General features: G+C 35.3%; 1 protein-coding gene across 1 annotated transcript; it reads left to right on the forward strand.

The window, feature by feature from the left end:
* The first annotated feature begins 718 nt into the window (after window positions 1–718).
* SULT1E1 (sulfotransferase family 1E member 1) lies at window positions 719–24,545 on the forward strand. Its single transcript, XM_025385797.1, has 8 exons — window positions 719–822; window positions 3,236–3,389; window positions 5,152–5,277; window positions 6,268–6,365; window positions 9,933–10,059; window positions 11,688–11,782; window positions 21,380–21,560; window positions 23,629–24,545. Exons 2-8 carry the CDS (start codon window positions 3,245–3,247, stop codon window positions 23,739–23,741), a joined length of 885 nt encoding a protein of 294 aa, XP_025241582.1. The 5' UTR covers window positions 719–822; window positions 3,236–3,244; the 3' UTR covers window positions 23,742–24,545.
* Window positions 24,546–27,416: the final 2,871 nt, after the last annotated feature.

Consider the following 27,416-nt stretch of genomic DNA (forward strand, 5'->3'; position numbering starts at 1 on the left):
TAATTCTCTTGTGTAAATTCCAAGTGTCGGTAGCTACTGTTACCTGAACATTTCACAGTACGCTGTTTTGTGATTGAGCAGAGAAAAGTCAGGTTTCTAAAATAATAATCGAAAGGTGAGTGATGTTTACATTCTTTCTTTAGCTGTCATCTGCTTTTTAAATTTCTCAGGTCTGCTGAAGAGTTAAAGGCAAAGAGTTTAAATAGGTATTTTCCAATGAACGTGTTAGGATATAACCCAATGACTTCTTTGGCAGGCCTCAGTAAACTGAGCTAGGTCTGACTGAGGGTCCTTGCTGTGTTATTTCTTTCCTCATTGACTTCTCTTTCTTCACTCGAATAAGTTTATTCTTTTGACAGTTAACCATAGTCATGTTATTATTTGTCAGTGAGTGAATAAAGGATTCCCCCTTCCCAGTCTCTTTTGTGTTTTGCTCCAGGTCTCTTCTTTCTCATCTTTTCCTTAATTTTTCTCCCTCTTTCTTCCCCAACCCCTGACAACAGACTTAGGAATTTGAATATGAGCCAAATAATTAAAAAATAACAGCAGGATATTTCTACATCTCTATGAATGAACATGACTGTGTGGCTACTGCAGCTGCACGTATGGATTCATATCTACATTAATTATTGCATCATGGACTTCACAAAGCCAAGCCCCCAAATTAATCTCCGCCTCCTTCTCTGGCATTCAGAATATAAACTCACCAGAAACATTCCAAATGCAGAAGTGGTTCTCATCTTTTTTTGCAGCTTAAGATCTGCCTTGATATTTGAAGAGATCTAAACTAGATCAATTTCTTTCACAGGATCAACTAAACAGGTTGTACTTTTTATTATTCATATCAATACTTAGATTTTAGATATAGAAAATATAGAATGCAAATTGTATATTACAAAGCTGTTAAAAAATGAAATATACAAAGACCAAAATCTTCATTGATACTTTAATTAATGATGTAAAGTATTTAAAACCTTTTAAAATAATTTGTTTGCTGTTAAAAATAATATTTTATGTTTATATAGTGTTTTGTTGCTTATTGCTTTAATGTAAAATTACAGTAGCATTGCTATCTTAAAAGTGCTGAATGCTGGACATGTTTTCCATTTTACTAATGAGGAAATAAAACAATCAGCGTATAAGCAGGTAGAATAGAGATTGAATTTTAGTTTTGTGTTCCTGTGATGGGGGACTTGCAAATGGTGGCATTACTTTCATGCAAGAAACTTCAGATAAACATGACAGAAATCCACAGTACTTGGTAAATCATTAATATGTAGGTCATTGACATATATTGCCTTTTAAATCTGTGAATCCTTAGTAGAAACTAGAGAGCTCCTTGATCTAATAATCAAACTTAACAAATATTTCTCAACACATACTTTGTGTCATAGTGCTGGAGACTGAGATAGAAAGATGTACAAAAGAATAGTCTCTACTTTCAGTCACTTTGCCCTCATACAGGTAAATCTAAGAAAGTGGGGACTATAAGAACCCTATGTATCTATATCTACCGTAGTATTCCAGCACTGCCCACAGGGTCTAGGAACAAGGTAGGCATTCACACAGGGAGTGTTTGCTGTATAAAAGGCAAGTTGGAAGATGCAGGAGAGGAGTATGCAGAAAGGAAGGAAGAAAGAGAGAAAGGAGAGAGGGAAGGAAAAACACTTTCTGAGTATAATTGAATTTATAAGTCACATTGTAAACAATTTTTATTGATGTTTCTTTCTGAAGAACTGACCTATGTAGTCAGGATATGAAGTAGACAATTTCTAACTGAAATAGATCTTTTGAGAAAAAGGGGATCACATAGGAAGTAAATCCATACATTGTAATATGAGACCATTTACCAAAAGGAACAAAATGAGAATAGATATTTTATTACATGCCACCTACTTTGCCTCTCAGACCAAAACAGACTATGAAGGGGTAGCTGGAAGTCAGCCCACCACTTAATGATAAATCTACCACTCCCAGCTGACTATAAGCCAATTCTTACAAACTTGGCTGAACACCAAGAAAGTAATTCACATGAGTAAACAAACCAATAGGCAGGACAAATGGTGGTGCATTTTATACACATTTCTTCTAGTGAAAGATCTATTTTCTGAGACTAAGGAGAAGGCTTAGGGAACAAGTGATTTATTGATAAGACTAATTTGTAGTTTGGAAATAGAAATCTCATATTTTTGGTGACATTACATTTGATATGACATAGAGGAGAGTTTTTTAAAATTTGAGATTGTCCTAAGGGCTGGGGCAATTTACGTGTGTAGAAGAACTTAGGCAGGTTTTTGGGCAAATGTGAACAGGAGGAATATCTAGAAAGGTTAATGTCAGGAAGGGCAAAATATGTTGGGAAGCTATGTCAGAAACTTGAAATAAAGTAAGTTTGGCAGTTGGAAAAAAAAAAGATACTAAAGGAATTTGAAAGCTAATGAAAGAAAGTTTGCCTAATTAAAAATTCTGTTAGTAACTTTGAACATGAAATAGATTGTCATGGGATCAGGAGATGAATTAGGAAATGATAACCATCTTGCTTAACGTTATAATTTTTAGCCAAGTCATTTAATGGGAGTATCCAATACCTTACTGATCAAATGGGGAAAAAAGTAATTTTCAAGGTCACAGAGGAATCCTTTATACTCTCAAGATTCCATTTCTTTGATATAACCACCACAGGGTCATTAATTTCATCTTCTTTTCTTTTAAATACATTCACCAAGCATTTGGTTTATTTTAATAAAATGATACATATTCAGGAAATCAAAAATCTTTGACTTAGATACCCAGCAATAATAATCAAATGTAATGATCTTTATTGTTATTTGATGTATATGTAATTGGATAATTTGCTAAAATATTGTAATTCTTGACCTCTTTGTCTTTTTATATGCCCCAGCAATTTTGAAAGAAATTGAAGGCTCTGTGGTTTTTATTTATCATAGAATAAATATAATTGAGTATATCCATATTTTTATTTAGTTTTAAGCATATTACTTCATAATCACTTGTGCTTTCCTATTCTTTTATGTGTTAGACATCTTTCTAATATGGTTAAAAACTCTCTATGTGCCAAAACTATTTCATATGAAACTTTACTATGTTTTTGCCCCATATGTGCAACAACTAAGAAGTGCTAGGTATGTAGGAGGGTCCCATGATACATGCAGTTGTTAATGGTAAAATATTGTTAAGTACATACAAAGTATAAAACACAGTTTTTTTTTTTCAGTGTACCACAATGAATTCTGAACTTGACTATTACGAAAAGTTTGAAGAACTCCATGGGGTTCTAATGTATAAAGATTTTGTCAAATATTGGGAAGATGTGGAAACATTCCAGGCAAGACCAGATGATCTTGTCATTGCCACCTATCCTAAATCTGGTAAATCTCTTTGTTATTCTTTTTTCACCTAAAAATAATAAACCCACTGTAAATGGTAAATATTAAGGTGTTCATGTCATACACACTCATTCTCTATATTAAGAACAGATGCAGTAGTTTTGATATGAACATAGAAAAGGTAGTTCTATTCCATGACCACAATTTTTACCTATAACTTGAATAGCATATTGACAGATGGATGTTGTTGAGCACAGTTAGAAACTTACATAACTTACATAAGGAACCTGTATTCATTCCATAATGAAAATTTAAAACTACCAATTGTTTACCTTATATCATTAATGTTGTTGTATATACAGAGTATAACCACCACTTTTTACATACTCTAAAACTCTCTTTCAGATCACCAGCTCTTTAAGTCTATCTACAAAACTCCATTTTTAAGCAGAGTTCTGGAGTTTTACAACTATAGACTTCTAGAAATTAGACTAGTCTGAATTCATATTTCTCCATCTGGTTGTTCCATTTACCACTTGAAAATAGAGTCAAACACACTAAGTATTCCCTTCATTACCTTGACTCTAAATCTTCTTTATTTTCTTCCCTATTGGAATAAATGGCAGCTCAATACCAGTCATCTGAAGAGGAAACCCGTGAGCTATTCTAGATTCAATCCTTCTTGCTTATTCATCTGGCATTTGTAATCAATCAAAATGTTTTGGTCATTTAGTCTGGTAGATATGTCTCACAGTCAGCCTCTTAACACGTCTCTTGTCTCCCTTTCTATTGATCCCTCACTCCACTACTGTGTTTATTCTGGCACCAAAGAAATTCTTCTAAAACACAATTCTGATAATCTTGCTCTTCTGCTTAATATAATATATGTCAGTACTTTCCACGATTTTTATAAAAACAACTTGGATTCTTTAGTATGAACTACAAGGCTTGCTATCTGCTTGCCTGAACCCCAACTCCTCTCTTCAGATAGGCTCTTTGATTTAGGTCTTATAGTCTATTTCCAATTATTTTCCTAACTACTATACCATTCTTAAGTATCAACTTTAGATTAAAAAGAGAGACTGGGCTTCTGCCTGGTAGAACTGTTTCTTACCTCCCACAAGTGGGGAATTTATGCCAGTAATTATTAAGGCTAAGTTGAAGATCACATCCTCTCAAAAGCATTTCTTGTCAAAATATCATGTCAGCAGCAATAACAGTAGCAGCAGAACACTGTGTTATAGATTCCTTCTTTGCAGTTATTTAAATCCCTGTGCCATACTACACAATAGTATCTTAATAAAAACAAAATTTATTTTGCTATTGAACAATGTCACTGACTTCAAAAGGCCATTAGCTCCCATAGGACAGGAACCAGATTTATCCGTTGCTAAGTTTTCTGACCTAGGACCCAACGTGAGACATAATATGCCATCAATAGAATTTTTGAATGGAAACATGCTTGTGTGCATCACGTATTATTCAAGACTTCTTACTTTTTAGATGTAAAAATTTAAGTCCAAAACTGTTACCACCTTGCACAATGTCACAATTCATCATGAACAAATTTGGACACAGGTCTCAGATGTGCCCTACTATAATATTTATCTTTATCTTTTGAGGTTATTTTTGTGTCCTAAACATAAATTATTATAGAAAACATTTCCTGAGTCTGTGGCTATTCAGACACCCTTTAAATAGCATTGCATTGGTACCTGCCAACTTTATCCATCTATAAATCCAGCACTCCTGTCATCAACTCTACATGGTCAGCAGGAGACTCAGGTTTATTTAATTTTTACAGGCACAACCTGGGTTAGTGAAATTGCATATATGATCTATAAAGAGGGTGATGTGGAAAAGTGTAAAGAAGATGTAATTTTTAATCGAATACCTTTCCTGGAATGCAGAAAAGAAGACCTCATGAATGGTAATGTTCAAGTTGATTTTAAAAACTATTTGCATATATTCTAAGGTGTGTATGTAGATGGTACAAGCAACAAGATCATAAGCAAGAAGGGAAATTAGTATCAGGTCTTCTACATAAGACAGCATATAAATTTATATAAAAATTTAAATTTTGACAGGCTTTGCAGTATAGCATATGTATGGCATGTGTCTGGAATATAGTGAATAAGGACAATTCTTATATGCCTTCAGTAGAGTTTAGTAATATGTAAACATGTATTTCTCTGTGGGTTAAATGTGATGATATTTTAAATACTGAGAAAAATACCCATACATTTTTCAATGATACATGCAAAAGTATATTTGCCACAGATTCTTTTAATATTGTGGAAAATTAGAAACAACCTAAATGCTAATCAACAAAAGAATAGTTAAAAGTTGTATAATAACACTATAAAATCATTAAAACTTTTTGGATGTTTCTTGATAGTGCAGTTTAAATATAATATATCAAGAGAAAAAGAATTAGGAGCTATCAAAACATTCATCTGTGTGCATGGTATTGAGATGGCTGTAAATTTGAGAATATAAGTAGATTTGTATAGATGGTTGCTTGCCAAAATATTAATGATTTCTCTCAGGTGATGAAATTTTATTTCATTTTATATTTTTCTCTGTAATTTTCTCTATTTATAGTTCTTTCTTTCATAGTAAGTATTATTATTAGGAACACAACATAGCATCTTTTTTAATTTTTAGTTTTTGTGAATATATATTAGATGTAAATATTAACGGGGCACATGAGATGTTTTGATATAGGCATGCAATGCATAATAATTACACCATGGAATATGGGATGTCCATTCCCCCAAGAATTTATACTTTGTGTTATGTACAATCCAATTACAATATAGAATCTTAGAGTTACTTCTGTTTTATAAATATCTATATAAATCCACGTAAGTAGTTATCATTTTTGAAGTTGCCTAACCTTTACTTTTTTAAAAATCAGGAGTAAAACAATTAGATGAGATGAATTCTCCTAGAATTGTGAAGACTCATTTGCCACCTGAACTTCTTCCTGCCTCATTTTGGGAAAAGAATTGTAAGGTAACCAGCGTCAAGTGTTCACAAAACTTCATCCAACTCCAAGAAATGATCGAATGATCTCATCAGCTATAAACACTTTTTTATTTATTCTTTCGTTGAATCTATAGGCATTTAACAAATGTGGAATACAGTCAATATTGTCAGAGAGTCTATATTTTAATTCCAACTCTGTGTTTTGCCAGATGTGGTTCTAAAAAGTCCAGTTAAACTCCCTAAGCTAAGCCTAAGTTATTACATCTGTAGAAGAAAGATAATAATAACATCTTTTTCATAGAGTTGTTCTAAGGTTTAAATGATAATGCTTGTAAAGTGCTTCACATAATTCCTAGCATGTTGTAAACAATAAATGGTAGCTACTTTTGTATTTGTTGTTATTACTAATTGTACTGAATGTCCTCCCTTTGCAAAATACTGTGCTTGGTGTTGTTAGGCATGCAAATGAACCAGAAAAGGATAGGTCAGATAACTGTCATATAATAACTATGTATCGAGTGCCTAATACGTGTTAGGGACATAACAATAAGATACATGCAAGCCTTGTCTTCATGGACACATAGTCCATTGGAGAAAAAGGACAGGTTAACAGACAAGACAAAAAGTATCATAAGTCAAGTAAGAGAGATAATTCTACTTAGACACTGTAGGTAGGCAAGGCATCTAGGAGCAACATCTCAGATATTTGAATGATGTATAGGAGGGATGACAATTCAGAGATAATCTGAGGGGGCATCTGAAATTAGTTGAGTTTGATTAAGTGTACACATTGGCTAAATAAGTAAAGGGAGATTAGCTAGGAATTGATTATAAGAAATATTGAAAGTCAAGTTAAGATGTTTGGACTCTGCCATTTTAATGGTAATGAGGAGTAATAGACATATTAAGCTGATAGTTGATACTATCAGTTTTGCTCTTTAAAAATAATGTTGTACATGACCTCAAAATACAGGAAAAACATGAAGTTTGAGACCACAAATTCTGTTCTTCAAGAACTTTCTGCCACCAGTGCTGTTCTTCAAGATCTTATAGTACTATTTGCAGTCATCACTAACAAAAAGGGGATGTATCCCAGTCATTACATATTCCCATTCTGTAATCTGTTACATGGCATATTTGACATTTCCTATAGATCTACAGACAAAAATCAAAGATCTCCATGCTAGTTTGTTTTTATCATTAGCAATCCTAGATCGACCATATGCGTCCTGCTGAAGTCATTCCATACATAAGGGCAGTCTCATTAGTAAACACCAGTTATATACTTTCCAGGAGATGTGTCTTTGTTATTTTTTAAGAGATTTGACCAATACACGTTTTTCCTTTGGAGGATAGGTGGTGGACTTGCTGTTAACTCCTTACTTCTCAAATGGAAACAGGTACCATACATTTATAATAGTCCAAGCCTTCACAAAACTGCTTATTTTTCAAGCATTATCAAAGAGTAGACAATTGGAGGGATTCATGTTTGAGTATTTCCAGAGTGATTTACAGAGAAACAACAACAGCAACAACAAAAACCAAATAGATAGAGGATATTTGTAAATATCCTTTATGCGAATAAATAGAGGATATTTGGAATGATGGAACAGAAACTAAAAGTGATAAAGATAAGGAAATAACAAAAAGTAACAGACTAGTGGATAATATAAATAACAGGCCAACGGATTTGAGCCTTTGGTGTGATTGTAGGAAAGGTATGTGGAATAACTGATGGGGAAGAAGGAAGAAGCGAGATTTCTTGAAAGAAAAGATTATGGCTCAGGATTATGCTTCAAAAGTGAAACCTTTATGGTAAAGGCTTTATTCAGTATTTGGTTACAAAAGTGATTACAAAAGTCTGAAGTAACATAGAAGTAATGATCAATAACTACATGAACTTAGAGAATCAAGTAGATCACACATACCAACAATAATATTACACAGAATGATAAAAGAATTTGAATGGAGAATGAAACCATGAGGCAGGTATTCAAATCTTCAATTAAAGCAAGGGAATGACTACACGCTTAGAAATGGCATCAGATAGGAGACGTATAGACTAGTTAAAGTATCATAGGAATAGGTGCAGAATTTTTAAGATAGATTATAATCACAAGTGAATCATTGGGAAACTGATAACTTTGACTCAAGAGAGATGCAGTGCAAGTCATATCTTCAGGAAAGAGCTGGATTTCCCTTGAGGACAGAAAAATAAGCGTGCACAGTAAAAAGTTTGGGGTATTGAATAAGATCTGCCAAAAGAAAGAATATAAACTAATAGGAGTTTAGGGAAAGAGAGATAACTCTTTTTTTCTGTCTGGGAAAATAAAAAACCTCATGGAGGACCTGAAGGCAAGCTACAAAATATGGATAGCATTTTGAGAAACGGAAAACATTCAAGAAAGAGAGATTAGAACAAAGAAGACAAGGGGTGAAAATTCTGAAGTAAATTAATACATACTGTGGCAAAGGGTTCCTCTCAGCTAACAGATGAAAAGAACTAGGAAGAGTTATAAGTAAGATTGGAAAAGTTCAATGTGGCTAATGATGGATTTTAGATGAAAAATGTTCACTTTTTATTCTCTAGGTTTTAGAAGCTTTTACAAGAGGGCTATAAAATGAGAGCTATACATCTAAGAATAAGCTAGATTTCTATAAAATTGTTAGAAAATGTCATTGGTAAGACAATTTAGTAGCTTTAATCATATTCCACAAACAGTGGAGACTCAACAATATCCTTTCATGACATTGCTTAGGTGCCTGAGGAACTAAGTAGATGCCCATAAGGATACTGGACTTTACTTTCACAGGTCTTTTCATGTAACATTGAGTATCAGACCTAGAGTAGACCACAGATGATCTAACTCAAATCATTTGTTTAGTAAAGAAAACATTTAGGTCAAAAATTACTGGTACTTTGTATTGTTAGTGCCAAAACTAGAAACTAAAACCACAGTTTTCTGATACCTAATTCATTGGTATTTCTTTTGCATGTAAAATGGAAACTAACAAGCTGTTGGTAGAGATTATATTTTCACTGAGATCAATGTGCATATAACTAGAACCTCATAAGCATGTTTTTTTTCCTGCAATATTGAAAGTGAAGAGACCTCAGAGCTATATTTTTTTTAATTATGTAGAGTGGTGGTGTAGTATACAGACCAGAACACAGTATAGTTGACTGAATGATATGTCAAATGGTTTACTCTCATTGATTTGCTCTCAATGCTATATTATTACTAAATTTCAGCTTTGTCTCTTCACTTTTAGATTGAGAATAATAAATAATGTAACTGACTTAATTTATATTGATAAAATTTACAACACTCAAATGAGGTATCATGTGTGAAAATGGCATAATAATGTTATTCTGTTTGTAGTGAGAACAAACAGAACAACACTACAAAAACCACTGCCATCTCAGGTTATTGAAGATGTCTTTATAAATAATTGTACATGTTTTATGTATTTTGTAAAATGAACATGCATTATGTTTATACTTGAAAACATAAATCCTTTTTATAAAAAATCTTGATGAGATTGTTTGAAAAAAAATGTTAAGTGGTTTAATATACAATTTCATCCTCTTAGATAATCTATCTTTCCCGGAATGCAAAGGATGTGGCTGTTTCCTTTTATTATTTCTTTCTAATGGTGGCTGGTCATCCAAATCCTGGATCCTTTCCAGAGTTTGTGGAGAAATTCATGCAAGGACAGGGTAGGAACAGCTTCTTTTCACTGAATTTTTTCAAGGTGATATAAGACAAATGCCATCACCGAGTAAAAGTTTTTATCTGTTTTGGTATGCTTTCTTCCCTGATTCATAGTTAAAACATAGAAATTCTAAAGGCACCTGGAGGTTTAGAGCAACCATACTGTGTCCAGATATAGATAGATGGCAGAATCTGAGCACCCTGGTCCAACATCTAAAAATAAATATATAGAAGTATGTTTGGGGTCGGGGGTAGCAATTTTACTTTATAAGATTGAGACTCAGTGTCTGATTTTCAGCCTTGTCTCTTTTTAGTAGAAAAAATGTTTTGCATTATGTTATTACAACTCTCTTGAATAAGGAGGGGGGAAGAGATTAGAGAAGAGAGACTGTTCGTTTATTTTCAATAAAATTGCTAGGTTCTATATGAATCTGGAATTCACAAAGAAGGTTGACTATCTACAAAACTCTTCCTCATTCTACCCAGTGTGCAATCTGAATATTTTAACCAGATTTCTCAAATTTGTCAAGAGTTACTTGAGCAGATATTCTGGCAAGTTTTTCTTTTTCATTAAACATTTTGACTCAAGTGTTTAGATTTGAGGAATAAAGGGTGCAAGATAGTCTAGTATTCATGAAAGAAGGCCATTCTGATCATGTAGCAACAATTATAAAGAAAAATAATAATGAGTTTTCATATCTACATGTGATAATATTAACTCAAGACAAGTATATGTGCTTTGTGTATGTTGCTACATTTTGGGAAAAGTTCTACTAAAGCATAATGAGTAAAACATATGCCTTAAGATTGTCAAGACCTCCACTGTAGGGCAGACAAATATAATTTTGCATCACTACAAAGGGATAGATAAGATCACTATAAATTTCATTGTAGAATGTTTTCTGTAAAGAAAAATTCCCTAATGGAGTCAAAGAACAGAGGAGGTATACAATGACTTCAGGCAAAGCAGAACCTTTTAACTCACACAACATTATATTATTTTGTCAGCTTTATATTTTATGAAACATTTTTAGTATAAGTGAGGGAAGGGAAAGAAAAAGGAAGAGACAGCATTTGGTTATATTACATCATTTCTAAAATCTAATTTTCTGGAGTAAGAATGACACTAAGGGTACCTAGGAGAGCACCCCTTACCATGTAAAATAATAGTGTAATAAATACTCATATAGTTACTAGTTTTAGTTGCCAAATCTAGTTTGTAAATGGTAAATTTGAGACCAGAACTGCATTCTTCTGACTATTAGACCACTGCTAGTTTCACTAAGTCAACTCCCTTCACTAACAACGTGATTTTACACACACACACACACACACACCAGTTTCAACAATTTTCTCATAAGCTTTAAATCAAATTGATGAGAGAACTCTCCCTACTGTTTTTGTCATAAACTATGTTAAATAATAAAATTCACACTATTTTTACATACACAGATTATTTAACATACTTTGCCTCTCTTGCTGCAGAGAACTTTGCTTAGGATATACAGCTGATCTATTCTCATTTCATGATCATCTATTTATATTTATTTGTTGCTATTGTTGCTTGAACACTAGTTTTCAAGCAGTTTTAGAGATGATACCACTTTCACACTGTTTTTCTCTCTAATTTTAGTTCCTTATGGTTCCTGGTATAAACATGTAAAATCTTGGTGGGAAAAGGAAAAGAGTCCACGTATACTATTTCTTTTCTATGAAGACCTGAAAGAGGTGAGGAACTTGAAACACATAAGCAACTTGGTAATTTCTAAGAGTTGGCATTTGAAAATACTCTGGATACAAAAATATTCCTTTAAATAAATGATAACAGCCATCTTCTAAATTTTTATAAGAAAAGGACCAAAATAATCCAGATACGTTAGCATAGATTTGAAGCTAGCAAATAAAAATATTCTGAAAATAAATACATTTTAAACCGCAAGTCTCAAAAATGTCAAAGAAAAACTTTGAAAGAACTTGACTTCATGAAACAATAACAACACACACACACACACAAACACACACATAGACACACACACACACACACACACAAGGAATCAACATGGGAAAGTAATTAACTAGTCTTCAAATGTAGAGATGTTGCAATTGTTAGATAGGTACTATAAAATAACCATGCTTATTATGTTTAAATAAATAAAAGATGAAATTTTAAAAATTACAAAGAAACAAAAGCTATTAAAATTGACAGAGCAGATTTGAAAAAAATAACCAAATATAATTTCTAAAAATAGTTAAAAAATAAATATGGAAAATTAAGAGATGGGTTCAATAATAGATTAGACATGGCTACATAGTGAATAGTTGAAGTAAAAGATGGAGCTAAGGAAATTCCATAGAACGTAGCACAGTGAGATAAATAGGCTATTTGATGAAAAGTAATGGTTCTTACTAAGTATTAGCATTTAAAAAATAAAAAAGTTATTGGTATGTAAGACACAGTGATAAGGTCTCACATATATCAACTCAAACTTCCAGAAGAAGAGTGTAAAGAGAACGTTGAAATATCAATACACAAATTTTTATGGGCTTAAAATTTTCCCATAATCTAGTTTTTCTTCAGTTTTATTGTTAGTCAGTGTAATCCGAAATAAAAATCACTATGAGATACTGGTTTTGCACCCACTACACTGATAACAGTTGGGAGGCCGAGGCGGGTGGATCATGAGGTCAGGAGATCGAGACCATTCTGGCTAACACTGTGAAACCCCGTCTCTACTAAAAAAAAAAATACAAAAAATTAGCCGGGCGTGGTGGCGGGCACCTGCAGTCCCAGCTACTCTTGAGGTTGAGGCAGGAGAATGGCGTGAACTTGGGAGGCGGAGCTTGCAGTGAGCTGAGACCATGCCACTGCGCTCCAGCCTGGGTGACAGTGAGACTCTAAATAAATAAATAAATAAATAAATAAATAAATAAATATCTGACAATAACAAATATTAGGATGCGAATCAGTGAAAACTAACACACTGTTGATCATGGCATAAAAAGATACAAACACCATGGAAACAACCTGTCATCTAGCAAAGGCAAACATGCACATAGTTTAAGATCCTGAAATTCTACTCTTGGACATATACTCTAGTAAAACTCTCACTTGTGTACATTATGTTATATATTCAATAATTTTCATAGTAGCATTCTTAATAACTGTAAAATTTGAAAACAACCCAGATATACATATACCAAGGAATCTATATATAATGTATTTCATTGTATTATAATTAGATGTTATAATCAAAGGGAATATGCTTCAAAAACACATATCAGTTAGGTAAAATCAAACTATATGTTGTCTACAGATACATACCTAAGTGTGAAACCTATAGAGCAGATAATTTGAAAAATTTGAAATTAGCAGATTTTTTTCTTTTCCTTTTCTTTTCTTTTTTTTTTTTATCTTTTTTTTTATTATTATTATTATACTTTAAGTTCTAGGGTACATGTGCATAACGTGCACGTTTGTTACATATATATACTTGTGCCATGTTGCTGTGCTGCACCCATCAACTCGTCATTTACATCAGGTATAAATCCTATGCAATCCCTCCCCCCTCCCCCCTCCTCATAATAGGCCCCGGTGTGTGATGTCCCCCTTCCCGAGTCCAAGTGATCTCATTGTTCAGTTCCCACCTATGAGTGAGAACATGCGGTGTTTGGTTTTCTGTTCTTGTGATAGTTTGCTAAGAACTATCTTAACTATCTGTGATAGTTTCCAGCTGCATCCATGTCCCTACAAAGGACACAAACTCATCCTTTTTGATGGCTGCATAGCATTCCATGGTGTATATGTGCCACATTTTCTTAATCCAGTCTGTCACTGATGGACATTTGGGTTGATTCCAAGTCTTTGCTATTGTGAATAGTGCTGCAATGAACATACGTGTGCATGTGTCTTTATAGCAGCATGATTTATAATCCTTTGGGTATATACCCAGTAATGGGATGGCTGGGTCATATGGTACATCTAGTTCTAGATCCTTGAGGAATCGCCATACTGTTTTCCATAATGGTTGAACTAGTTTACAATCCCACCAACAGTGTAAAAGTGTTCCTGTTTCTCCACATCTTCTCCAGCACCTGTTGTTTCCTGACCTTTTAATGATTGCCATTCTAACTGGTGTGAGATGGTATCTCATTGTGGTTTTGATTTGCATTTCTCTGATGGCCAGTGATGCTGAACATTTTTTCATGTGTCTGTTGGATGTATGAATGTCTTCTTTTGAGAAATGTCTGTTCATATCCTTTGCCCACTTTTTGATGGGGTTGTTTGTTTTTTTCTTGTAAATTTGTTGGAGTTCTTTGTAGGTTCTGGATATTAGCCCTTTGTCAGATGAGTAGATTGCAAAAATGTTCTCCCATTCTGTAGGTTGCCTGTTCACTCTGATGGTAGTTTCTTTTGCTGTGCAGAAGCTTTTTAGTTTACTTAGATCCCATTTGTCAATTTTGGCTTTTGTTGCCGTTGCTTTTGGTGTTTTAGACATGAAGTCTTTGCCCATGCCTATGTCCTGAATGGTAATACCTACGTTTTCCTCTAGGGTTTTTATGGTATTAGGTCTAACATTTAAGTCTCTAATCCATCTTGAATTAATTTTCGTAGAAGGAGTAAGGAAAGGATCCAGTTTCAGCTTTCTACTTATGGCTAGCCAGTTTTCCCAGCATCATTTATTAAATAGGGAATCCTTTCCCCATTTCTTGTTTCTCTCAGGTTTGTCAAAGATCAGATGGGTGTAGATGTGTGGTATTATTTCTGAGGGCTCTGTTCTGTTCCATTGGTCTATATCTGTGTTTTGGTACCAGTACCATGCTGTTTTGGTTACTGTAGCCTTGGAGTATAGTTTGAAGTCAGGTAGCGTGATGCCTCCAGCTTTGTTCTTTTGACTTAGGATTGTCTTGGAGATGCGGGCTCTTTTTTGGTTCCATATGAACTTTAAAGCAGTTTTTTCCAATTCTGTGAAGAAACTCATTGGTAGCTTGATGGGGATGGCATTGAATCTATAAATTACCTTGGGCAGTATGGCCATTTTCACAATATTGATTCTTCCTATCCATGAGCATGGTATGTTCTTCCATTTGTTTGTGTCCTCTTTTATTTCACTGAGCAGTGGTTTGTAGTTCTCCTTGAAGAGGTCCTTTACATCCCTTGTAAGTTGGATTCCTAGGTATTTGATTCTCTTTGAAGCAATTGTGAATGGAAGTTCATTCATGATTTGGCTCTCTGTTTGTCTGTTACTAGTGTATAAGAATGCTTGTGATTTTTGCACATTAATTTTGTATCCTGAGACTTTGCTGAAGTTGCTTATCAGCTTAAGGAGATTTTGGGCTGAAACAATGGGGTTTTATAAATATACAATCATGTCATCTGCAAACAGGGACAATTTGACTTCTTCTTTTCCTAACTGAATACCCTTGATTTCTTTCTCTTGCCTGATTGCCCTAGCCAGAACTTCCAACACTATGTTGAATAGGAGTGGTGAGAGAGGGCATCCCTGTCTTGTGCCAGTTTTCAAAGGAAATTTTTCCAGTTTTTGCCCATTCAGTATGATATTGGCTGTGGGTTTGTCATAAATAGCTCTTATGATTTTGAGGTACGTTCCATCAATACTGAATTTATTGAGCATTTTTAGCATGAAGGGCTGTTGAATTTTGTCAAAAGCCTTTTCTGCATCTATTGAGATAATCATGTGGTTCTTGTCTTTGGTTCTGTTAATATGCTGGATTATGTTTATTGATTTGTGAATGTTGAACCAGCCTTGCATCCCAGGGATGAAGCCCACTTGATCATGGTGGATAAGCTTTTTGATGTGCTGCTGAATCCGGTTTGCTAGTATTTTATTGAGGATTTTTGCATCGATGTTCATCAGGGATATTGGTCTAAAATTCTCTTTTTTTGTTGTGTCTCTGCCAGGCTTTGGTATCAGGATGATGTTGGCCTCATAAAATGAGTTAGGGAGGATTCCCTCTTTTTCTATTGATTGGAATAGCTTCAGAAGGAATGGTACCAGCTCCTCCTTGTACCTCTGGTAGAATTCAGCTGTGAATCCATCTGGTCCTGGACTTTTTTTGGTTGGTAGGCTATTAATTATTGCCTCAATTTCAGAGCCTGCTATTGGTCTATTCAGGGATTCAACTTCTTCCTGGTTTAGTCTTGGAAGAGTGTAAGTGTCCAGGAAATTATCCATTTCTTCTAGATTTTCTAGTTTATTTGCGTAGAGGTGTTTATAGTATTCTCTGATGGTAGTTTGTATTTCTGTGGGGTCAGTGGTGATATCCCCTTTATCATTTTTAATTGCCTCTATTTGATTCTTCTCTCTTTTCTTCTTTATTAGTTTTGCTAGCAGTCTGTCAATTTTGTTGATCTTTTCAAAAAACCAACTCCTGGATTCATTGATTTTTTGGAGGGTTTTTTGTGTCTCTATCTCCTTCAGTTCTGCTCTGATCTTAGTTATTTCTTGCCTTCTGCTAGCTTTCGAATGTGTTTGCTCTTGCTTCTCTAGTTCTTTTAATTGTGATGTTAGAGTGTCAATTTTAGATTTTTCCTGCTTTCTCTTGTGGGCATTTAGTGGTATAAATTTCCCTCTACACACAGCTTTAAATGTGTCCCAGAGATTCTGGTATGTTGTATCTTTGTTCTCATTGGTTTCAAAGAACATCTTTATTTCTGCCTTCATTTCGTTATGTACCCAGTAGTCATTCAGGAGCAGGTTGTTCAGTTTCCATGTAGTTGAGTGGTTTTGATTGAGTTTCTTAGTCGTGAGTTCTAGTTTGATTGCACTGTGGTCTGAGAGACAGTTTGTTATAATTTCTGTTCTTGTACATTTGCTGAGGAGTGCTTTACTTCCAATTATGTGGTCAATTTTGGAATAAGTGAGATGTGGTGCTGAGAAGAATGTATATTCTGTTGATTTGGGGTGGAGAGTTCTATAGATGTCTATTAGGTCTGCTTGCTGCAGAGATGAGTTCAATTCCTGGATATCCTTGTTAACTTTCTGTCTCGTTGATCTGTCTAATGTTGACAGTGGAGTGTTGAAGTCTCCCATTATTATTGTATGGGAGTCTAAGTCTCTTTGCAGGTCTCTAAGGACTTGCTTTATGAATCTGGGTGCTTCTATATTGGGTGCATATATATTTAGGATAGTTAGTTCTTCCTGTTGAATTGATCCCTTTACCATTATGTAATGACCGCCTTTGTCTCTTTTGATCTTTGATGGTTTAAAGTCTATTTTATCAGAGACTAGTATTGCAACCCCTGCTTTCTTTTGTTCTCCATTTGCTTGGTAAATCTTCCTCCATCCCTTTATTTTGAGCCTATGTATGTCTCTGCATGTGAGATAGGTCTCCTGAATACAGCAGACTGATGGGTCTTGACTCTTTATCCAGTTTGCCAGTCTATGTCTTTTAATTGGAACATTTAGTCCATTTACATTTAAGGTTAAGATTGTTATGTGTGAACTTGATCCTGCCATTATGATATTAACTGGTTATTTTGCTCGTTAGTTGATGCAGTTTCTTCCTAGCCTCGATGGTCTTTACATTTTGGCATGTTTTTGCAATGGCTGGTACCGGTTGTTCCTTTCCATGTTGAGTGCTTCCTTCAGGGTCTCTTGTAAGGCAGGCCTAGTGGTGACAAAATCTCTAAGCATTTGCTTATCTGTAAAGGATTTTATTTCTCCTTCACTTATGAAACTTAGTTTGGCTGGATATGAAATTCTGAGTTTAAAATTCTTTTCTTTAAGAATGTTGAATATTGGCCCCCACTGTCTTCTGGCTTGGAGAGTTTCTGCCGAGAGATCTGCTGTTAGTCTGATGGGCTTCCCTTTGTGGGTAACCCGACCTTTCTCTCTGGCTGCCCTTAAGATTTTTTCCTTCATTTCAACTTTGGTGAATCTGGCAATTATGTGTCTTGGAGTTGCTCTTCTCGAGGAGTATCTTTGTGGCGTTCTCTGTATTTCCTGGATTTGAATGTTGGCCTGCCCTACTAGGTTGGGGAAGTTCTCCTGGATGATATCCTGAAGAGTGTTTTCCAACTTGGTTCCATTTTCCCCCTCACTTTCAGGCACCCCAATCAGACGTAGATTTGGTCTTTTTACATAATCCCATACTTCTTGCAGGCTTTGTTCATTTCTTTTTCTTCTTTGTTCTTTTGGTTTCTCCTCTCGCTTCATTTCATTCATTTGATCCTCAATCGCTGATACTCTTTCTTCTAGTTGATCGAGTCGGTTACTGAAGCTTGTGCATTTGTCACGTATTTCTCGTGTCATGGTTTTCATCTCTTTCATTTCGTTTATGACCTTCTCTGCATTAATTACTCTAGCCATCAATTCTTCCACTTTTTTTTCAAGATTTTTAGTTTCTTTGTGCTGGGTACGTAATTCCTCCTTTAGCTCTGAGAAATTTGATGGACTGAAGCCTTCTTCTCTCATCTCATCAAAGTCATTCTCCGTCCAGCTTTGATCCGTTGCTGGCGATGAGCTGCGCTCCTTTGCCGGGGGAGATGCGCTCTTATTTTTTGAATTTCCAGCTTTTCTGCCCTGCTTTTTCCCCATCTTTGTGGTTTTATCTGCCTCTGGTCTTTGATGATGGTGATGTACTGATGGGGTTTTGGTGTAGGTGTCCTTCCTGTTTGATAGTTTTCCTTCTAACAGTCAGGACCCTCAGCTGTAGGTCTGTTGGAGATTGCTTGAGGTCCACTCCAGACCCTGTTTGCCTGGGTGTCAGCAGCAGAGGCTACAGAAGATAGAATATCGCTGAACAGCGAGTATACCTGTCTGATTCTTGCTTTGGAGGCTTCCTCTCAGGGGTGTACTCCACCCTGTGAGGTGTGGGGTGTCAGACTGCCCCTAGTGGGGGATGTCTCCCAGTTAGGCTACTCAGGGGTCAGGGACCCACTTGAGCAGGCAGTCTGTCCCTTCTCAGATCTCAACCTCCGTGTTGGGAGATCCACTGCTCTCTTCAAAGCTGTCAGACAGAGTCGTTTGCGTCTGCAGAGGTGTCTGCTGCTTTTGTTGTTATCTGTGCCCTGTCCCCAGAGGTGGAGTCTACAGAGACAGGCAGGTTTCCTTGAGCTGCTGTGAGCTCCACCCAGTTCGAGCTTCGGAGCGGCTTTGTTTACCTACTTAAGCCTCAGCAATGGCGGGTGCCCCTCCCCCAGCCTCCCTGCTGCCTTGCCGCGATATCGCAGGCTGCTGTGCTAGCAATGAGGGAGGCTCCGTGGGCGTGGGACCCTCCCGGCCAGGTGTGGGATATTATCTCCAGGTGTGCCTGTTTGCTTAAAGCGCAGTATTGGGGTGGGAGTTTCCCGATTTTCCAGGTGTTGTGTGTCTCAGTTCCCCTGGCTAGGAAAAGGGATTCCCTTTTCCCTTGCACTTCCCAGGTGAGGCGATGCCTCGTCCTGCTTCAGCTGTGGCTGGTCGGGCTGCAGCAGCTGACCAGCACCGATTGTCCGGCACTCCTTAGTGAGATGAACCCAGTACCTCAGTTGCAAATGCAGAAATCACCGGTGTTCTGTGTCGCTCGCGCTGGGAGTTGGAGACTGGAGCTGTTCCTATTCGGCCATCTTGCTCCGCCTATTTTTTTTTTTTTTTTGGTTGCTTTGTTTTTGTGGGATGGGAGTAGAGGGTGAAGGGAATTCAAAAAAAAAAAAAAAAAAAAACTAAGAAAACTGTGAACGTTTTTTCCATAAGTTAAGTAGTAGGTGGTGTACATAGTTTTATTATTTAAATGAGATATATACATATATCTCATAATTTTTAAAACATAGAAAACATAATGAGTTTCTTTATTAAGAGGTGAGAAATTTCTTCTATTTTCTTATCCTTTACTATCACCAAAAAAGCAATTGATCTCCATGTCTTATTCATATATTTGAATAACCTTTAAAATCCTTTATAGTAGTTCAGTAATTTTAGAGTTTTTTTTGGTGAGGATTTATTTAAAAGAAAATCATAAATAATATTTTATAAGTTAAATTATTTATAGAATTTAATACTAGATCAAATTTGAATAAGAAAAGCAGTCATGACCTATAGTTTATTATATTATCCAATACTGTGCTCTGTAACTAGACTATTAATGACAGTGAATTTGAAATGCACACAAACAAAATTAAATAGTTACTCCACTCCCTCCATTCCAAATTGTCCATGTCTACTTACTCCCGATTTTGGCCAATAATGGCCATGTTTAGGTTTCCTCTATATTTGAATTAATAAGAAGGCTAAGAATACACAAATTAATTTTTATTTGTTTCTACAATGTATCCAGTAGGAAAAAAAACAAGATATTATAGCTATATATATGTATATATATACACACACACACATATGTATATATAAAATAAGATTATGTGTGTATATTAAATATGTACACATACATATGAGATGCTTACTTTACACCCATATATACACATAATATTTTTTCTTGTGTCTTGAAGCATCCTCTTTTTTAATTTTAATTTTTAATTTTTATCGGTACACAGTAGGTGTATATATTTAGGGGTACATGACATATTTTTATATAGACCCACAATGCGTAATAATCACATCAGGGTAAATGAGGTATTTATCACATCAAGCATTTATCATTTCTTTGTGTTACGAACATTCCAATTATAGTTTTTAATTATTTTAAAATGTACAATAAATTATTGTCGACTGTAGTCACCATGATGTGCTATCAAATACTAGATCATTCTATCTAGCTCTATTTTTGTACTTATTAACTATCCCCACTTTAGTATTGCAAATAGTTGCACTGAGTGATATAGCTGAATAATGGGGTATATTATAGGAATGGCACAGATATGGGGATGTTTGTAGCTATGGTATATAGACAACTGATGTTGCATTGTGAGTATTTGACTTTTTACAACTTTTCTTAATTTTTCTTGTTTCTTTGTTTCTCACACCAATAAATTAGGAGAAAAATGAAAATTGCCTGCATATTTTTATCCCCCAAACTTGATTTTTCACAGGGGACTTTAGGTTTTGAGTATGATATTTGTATTCATAGATAACATCTATTATGTGTGATTATGCATCAAGGACTACAATAAACATTTGCAAATATTATCTCATTTAGTTTTTTGAATAATCCTTAAGGTATCTTTTATAAACATTTTATGGATGAGGAAAATTATACTTAAAACAGATTTTAAAAAATTTCTCCAAAAGTGTTCTTTTTCCTCATTAGAAATCTAAATCTAATATCAGTAGGAGAAAAGAGAAAGGTTTATTTTTTCTTTCATTTAGATAGTGATTTATTCAGTTTTAGCAATTTTAGCAATTTAGTTCTCAAAACATTTTTTCTCCCTAGGATATCAGAAAAGAGGTGATAAAATTGATACATTTCCTGGAGAGGAAGCCATCAGAGGAGCTTGTGGACAAGATTATACATCATACTTCATTCCAGGAGATGAAGAACAATCCATCCACAAATTACACAACATTGCCAGACGAAATTATGAACCAGAAAGTGTCGCCCTTCATGAGAAAGGGTGAGAAAGTCTTGTGGTTTGCCTCAATACTAGAGGAAGTCACAAAGTGATATGGTTATAAGCAAAACTCTAGTGAGCTATTTTAATGCCTGTGAACCCAGCTTCAGTTTTCTTCAACAATCTCTCATATTTGAACACACTCTTTAAGTTACACTTCTATTATATTGCAATTACCTGTTGATATTTAGTATATGCATCATATTATGTTAAAAATAACGAGCAGACACCTCAATCGCAGCACTGGAAATAATATCACACCCTACTAGTTGTCATTAACCAAGCCTATGTGCCTCAGTGTTACAACATATATCATATAGTTCCTTTAAGTTCTAACCAGAAATTCCGCAGAAACATTTTATTCCTATCTCTTTTTGCGTTGAAGAAATAAGTTTAGAATAGTTCGTCAACATTTTTTTTTTTTAATAAGTGGCAAACACCTATCAAGGGTAAGTGGCAAAAAATAGAAATTCAAATATAGCTCTGTTTAGCAAAAATTATCAACATATAAGGAGAAAAATATTCTATTTGGGGGGAGGCACAGCCTGATGAGATATAGTCAGTTAACAAATTTAAAGGCATGTCAGATATTCAGATATTCAGAGTATTGTGACACCAGTCTATTGATATGTGAGGAAGCAGAAACAAACAGAATAGAATCAAATCTTGCTCTTTGAACCATATTGTCAGTGAGAGCATCAGGGACTTTTTAAAATAACAGAAATAACAAACCTGGTACTGGAGAAAAACAAAACAAAACAAGGAGCCACTGAAAAGAGAATCAATTCTCAAATTATATTTTAATTATGTACTCTTTTGATTATCTGTTTCCTTTTTTTTTTTTTTTTTGAGACAGAGTCTCGCTCTGTTGCTCAGGCTGGAGTGCAGTGGCACAATCTCGGCTCACTGCAACCTTCGCCTCCCAGAATTAGCAGTTCTCCTACCTCAGCCTCCTGAGTAGCTGGGATTACAGGCGTGTGCCACCACGCCCGGCTTTTTTGTATTTTTAGTAGAGACGGGGTTTCACCATGTTGGTCAGGCTGGTCTCAAACTCCTGACCTCATGATCCACTCGCCTCAGCCTCCCAAAGTGCTGGGATTACAGGCATGAGCCACCGCACCGAGCCTATCTGTTTCCTTTGTCCAAATTCTACATATAAATATTACAAAGGATTTAAAACAGTTGTCATACTTGCAAATGGTGGCTTGCTGCTATACCCTCAGAACCTATCTGATTTTTTTAGGATACACATTTTCTGTCTTCTGGGTTTTGGGTTATTTCAGTGGGAAAGTTTAGAGCTCCTTGAGCTAGAGGGCAAGTGAACTCTTGAACAGTTTAAAAAAGAGGGTGACTTCCTTCTTCAAGGTGAGTGTTGGAAGTGTGTTGCAAAGCAAAACAAGAAAAGCCTGCTGGACTATTGTAATTACCCAGAAGGGAAGCACTCTCTGGCTGGCAGTAGCAGGAGAAGTCGTAAAGAGGCAGTAGATATAAAGAAAGCCTGAATATCAATAAAGAATTAGATGTGGTTAAGGGAATAACTTCCAAGCTTATGTGTAGATACCTGGTGTTGACATTACACAGGTCATTAAAATGTACATGGAGAAACCACAATATGATAAGGAATAAAATGAATTTATTTTTGAACTAATTGAATTTGAAAAACTTGGCCATCTTTCAGGTGGCAAAGTCATGTAGGCAGTTGTATATAAAGCTTAAGTCTGGATTTTAGTGCTAACAGCATTAAGATGATATTTAACACCTCGAGAGCAGGTAAAACATGGATCTTATCCTGGGAGCCCCAACAACTGAGATGAAACTTGAGAAGAAAAAATAAAGTAGCATGAGAAGAAAGAACCAGAGAATTAAATTTGTCATTTTTTTAAACAAATTAGGACAAGCCCACCTTTGTAAGCCCAAATAACTATATCATTAACGGTATACATTTTATTCCTAAAATTGAGAATTACAAGAATAATATTTGATTAGGTGTAAATGAAAGCTATGAAATTAGCAAACCTAATGATTCTTTTTTGAAGACTTAATACTTACTGCACTTTCTTTTTTGTTACAGGAATTACAGGAGACTGGAAAAATCACTTTACAGTAGCCCTGAATGAAAAATTTGATAAACACTATGAGGAGCAAATGAAGGAATCTACACTAAAGTTTCGAACTGAGATCTAAGAAGGTTTTTCTTTACTTAAAATATCTGATATTAAATATTTCTTTTCATTATTCTCCACTTTTTCTTGTTTTAGATTGCTAGAAAAGACATAATCATGGATTACGGTGACATTTTCTTTTTAAATTTTTGTTTAACATTTTTTTTTTTTGAGACAGAGTCTCACTCTCTTGCCCAGGCTGGAGAACAGTGGCACAATCATGGCTCATTACAGCCTTGACCTTCTTGACTCAAGTGATCCTCCCACTCAGCCTCCCAAGTAGCTAGGACTACAAGCATGTGCAACCATGCTTGGCTAATTTTTTTTAATGTGTGTGTGTGTGTTTTTTTTTTGTTTTTGCAGAGATGAGGTCTTACTATATTGTCCAGGCTCATCTTGAATTCCTGGGCTCAAGCCTCCCAAGTAGCTGCAACAACAGGCACACACCACCATGCTCAACTAATTTTAATTTTTTTTTTTTTTGTACAGACAGGGGCTTGCTATATTGTCCAGGCTGGTGTCAATCCCTTGAGTTCAAGTGATCCTCCCACACCAGCCTCCCAGAATACTGGGATTACAGGCGTGAGGCACCATGCCTGGCCCAGGTAACATGTTTATTGAGTTGTACATGTACATGAGAAATAAGAAACTTTTTTTTTTCCCTGATATCATCTCTTAAATTTTGTTTTCTTTTTCTTTGCTTCCTCTTCTTCTTTTCTATTTTTTATAAATATTATGCACAACTATAACCTATGGGAATGATGTAGTAACACAGAATATTCATCTTGTTACAGTTGTATTAAAAATAAACAAGCATTTCAAATTATTTCTGTGATTGATTTTTCCATTTAGTAGGACATTAGTATATAATACAAATGGTGCATGAACTTTGAAGACTCTAGAAGAAGGAATGAAAGAATATATAATTTGGAGGCATAACTATAGCTATGATTTCCTTCCTTATTTTCTTTGACTTTCTTTCTTTCTTATTTATTTATTTATTTATTTATTTATTTTTTGAGACGGAATCTCCCTCTGTTGCCCAGGCTGGAGTGCAGTGGCGCCATCTCAGCTCACTGCAAGCTCCGCCTCCCGGGTTCACGCCATTCTCCTGCCTCAGCCTTCTGAGTAGCTTGGACTACAGGGGCCCGCCACTTCGCCAGGCTAATTTTTTGTATTTTTAGTAGAGACAGGGTTTCACCGTGTTAGCCAGGATGATCTCGATCTCCTGACCTCGTGATCCGCCCGCCTCAGCCTCCCAACGTGCTGGGATTATAGGCGTGAGCCACTGCGCCCAGCCCATTTTCTTTTACTTTCTACAAAATGAGTTAATTTTAAATTTACCTTAGTCTAACTCAATTTTTTTTTAACATAACACAACTGATTTCCAAACATCTAAAAATAATTCCAATGAGTGTTATTTATCTTCAGCTAGTTTGAAATATTTATGCTTTAGGGTTCCTTTCTATTCTTTTTATGTACTATGTTTAGTCAATGCCTCCTTTCATTAACACAGAGGAGACACAAGATCATTACCTATTTACCTTGGGTCTTCAGTAGAACACTTATCTAGACTACAATAGACTAAAAGGCCAAATCTGGGGAGAAATCCAGATGATTTAGTTTCTTATTTTTTGGAGAAAAGTTCATGGATTTCTGAGCACCCTGTTCAATAGTTACAGTTTTTCAGAATCAAAGTTTTTCTTTAAATGTTTAACACAGTTATTCATTATACAAAAATTGGAGAGTCTTGGAAACTATTAAGATATTGCAGAGGACAGTCTTTGCCAGGGGAATCAGAATCAATCCCTGAAAACAACAGTTGTTATACATTTTTTATGTGCCCATTTAGTCATAATATTTTAAGTTTCACATTATAATGTCCAATAACTTTGTTAGCATGCATTTTGTAAGACTCATAGTTGATGTTGCCCACATTATAATTGATGTAAGTAAGCAATAATAAACCTACATATCTTTCTGACATCAGTCCTTAGTGGAATAACGTATTCCAGTTTAGCCTGAATAAAAATTGAACCAATTACATCTTTCCAAAGCTTGCCCAGAAACTGTTGTATCTTCTTTGGAGAAGTAATAGGGCTGGGATCTAGCTTCAATTTCACATGGAAACTTCAACCCCTTTAGACTCTTGGCATCTTGCTGGAGCTGGGCTTACAGTCCATATGGACTGGAGACAATGAAAACTTTGGACAGCATCATGTGGTAAAATACATAGAGCAAGCCAGTGTAGTTTTGGTTCTGTGCTTCCAAGAAAACTACAGAAATTTTTATCTCATTGCTTAGTATTTCCAAATAATTGTATCTCTAGAGCAATGCCTTCAGGCCCAGATAAATTCATAGAAATACTTTTTAAAGGTTTGTTGACTGACTAATATCATGTGTTATCATTTGAATGTGTTCCCCAAAAGTTTATGTGTTGAAAACTCAATTAATCTGCCCTCATGAATGGATTAATTGACTAATGAGAGCTCTGCACTCATGAATGGATTGATGTCACTATCCCAGCAGTGGGTTCATTATTGCCAGAGAGACTTTGTTACAAAAGTGAGTCCTCTTTGGCTCTTGCTGTCTCACATGTGATGCCTTTTATGTTATGTTGCAGCAGAAAGGCCCTCACCAGATGCCAGTGCCATGCTCTTGGACTTTTCAGTTTCCCAAACTGAGCCAAAGAAACTTCTGGATTTTATAAATCCCAGTTTATGGTGTTCTGTATAGTAACAGAAAATCGACATCTGTCAACACTAGGAAGTACTCAGTTAGCACTTATGGGTGTGGTAATTATTCATAATTGGAGTCATCCCATAAAGTTCCTTCATATGATTAAAATACCTAAGAATTCAACTTAAGAAATGAATAAATGAGATTGTATGGGACTATACCTGGCAGCGTGAAATAAACAAGCATCCATGTTGATATAAATAAATGATTAAATAATTAAATGTGGTAAATAAATATACCATATAGAGGAATTTCACCTACTTACATATAGTTCCCCATGCCATTCCTTAAGTGTGAGATTCATATAGGGATTTTCTTATAAAGGGCAAGGAGTACAGTATGGGTGGAAGAGTAATTTTAGAGTGGAGAAACCCTACCTCAGCCAGGTAATTCCCCTTTTGTACATGACTGATTACCTGAACACGCGGATCACCTTCTATGTTCTGCTCCCTATCAGACCTCTGATCTCACTGCCACTTCCACATTCCACAGGGATGCTGCTGTCTGCTAGGCCTCTGAAACTCCTTAGCCCCTTGTCATGCTACCATTTTCAAAGAAACAAATGGAAACAAAAAGAAGAGAGAAAAGGAATTTTCACTTATTTTTAGATCTAATGTCTTCAGGGTTCAATCAAAAGTACAGCGTCATAAAAGACCTCCTTCTCCCTTTGCTGACATCTACCTTATCCTCATAAGCCAGAAGACTTGGAAAGGTTCTGGTTCATGTCTCAGGTAACTTCTGAGAAATCAAGACATGTCTTCATTGGAATAGCAAGATTTAACTCTCTTGAATTCTGTTCTTTCTAGGTTTTGGCCCAATATTTAAAAATTTTCTTCTCAGTGCAGCAAAATGAAATAAGCTTAAAATAAGCAGAATAAAGTAAAAAATAAAAACAAAAACAGAAATAAACTGGATACAGGAAAACAATGGAGAAAATTAATGAAAGCAAAAGCTATTT

Source organism: Theropithecus gelada, chromosome 5 (genome assembly GCF_003255815.1).
Source record: "Theropithecus gelada isolate Dixy chromosome 5, Tgel_1.0, whole genome shotgun sequence".
Lineage (NCBI taxonomy): Eukaryota > Metazoa > Chordata > Mammalia > Primates > Cercopithecidae > Theropithecus > Theropithecus gelada.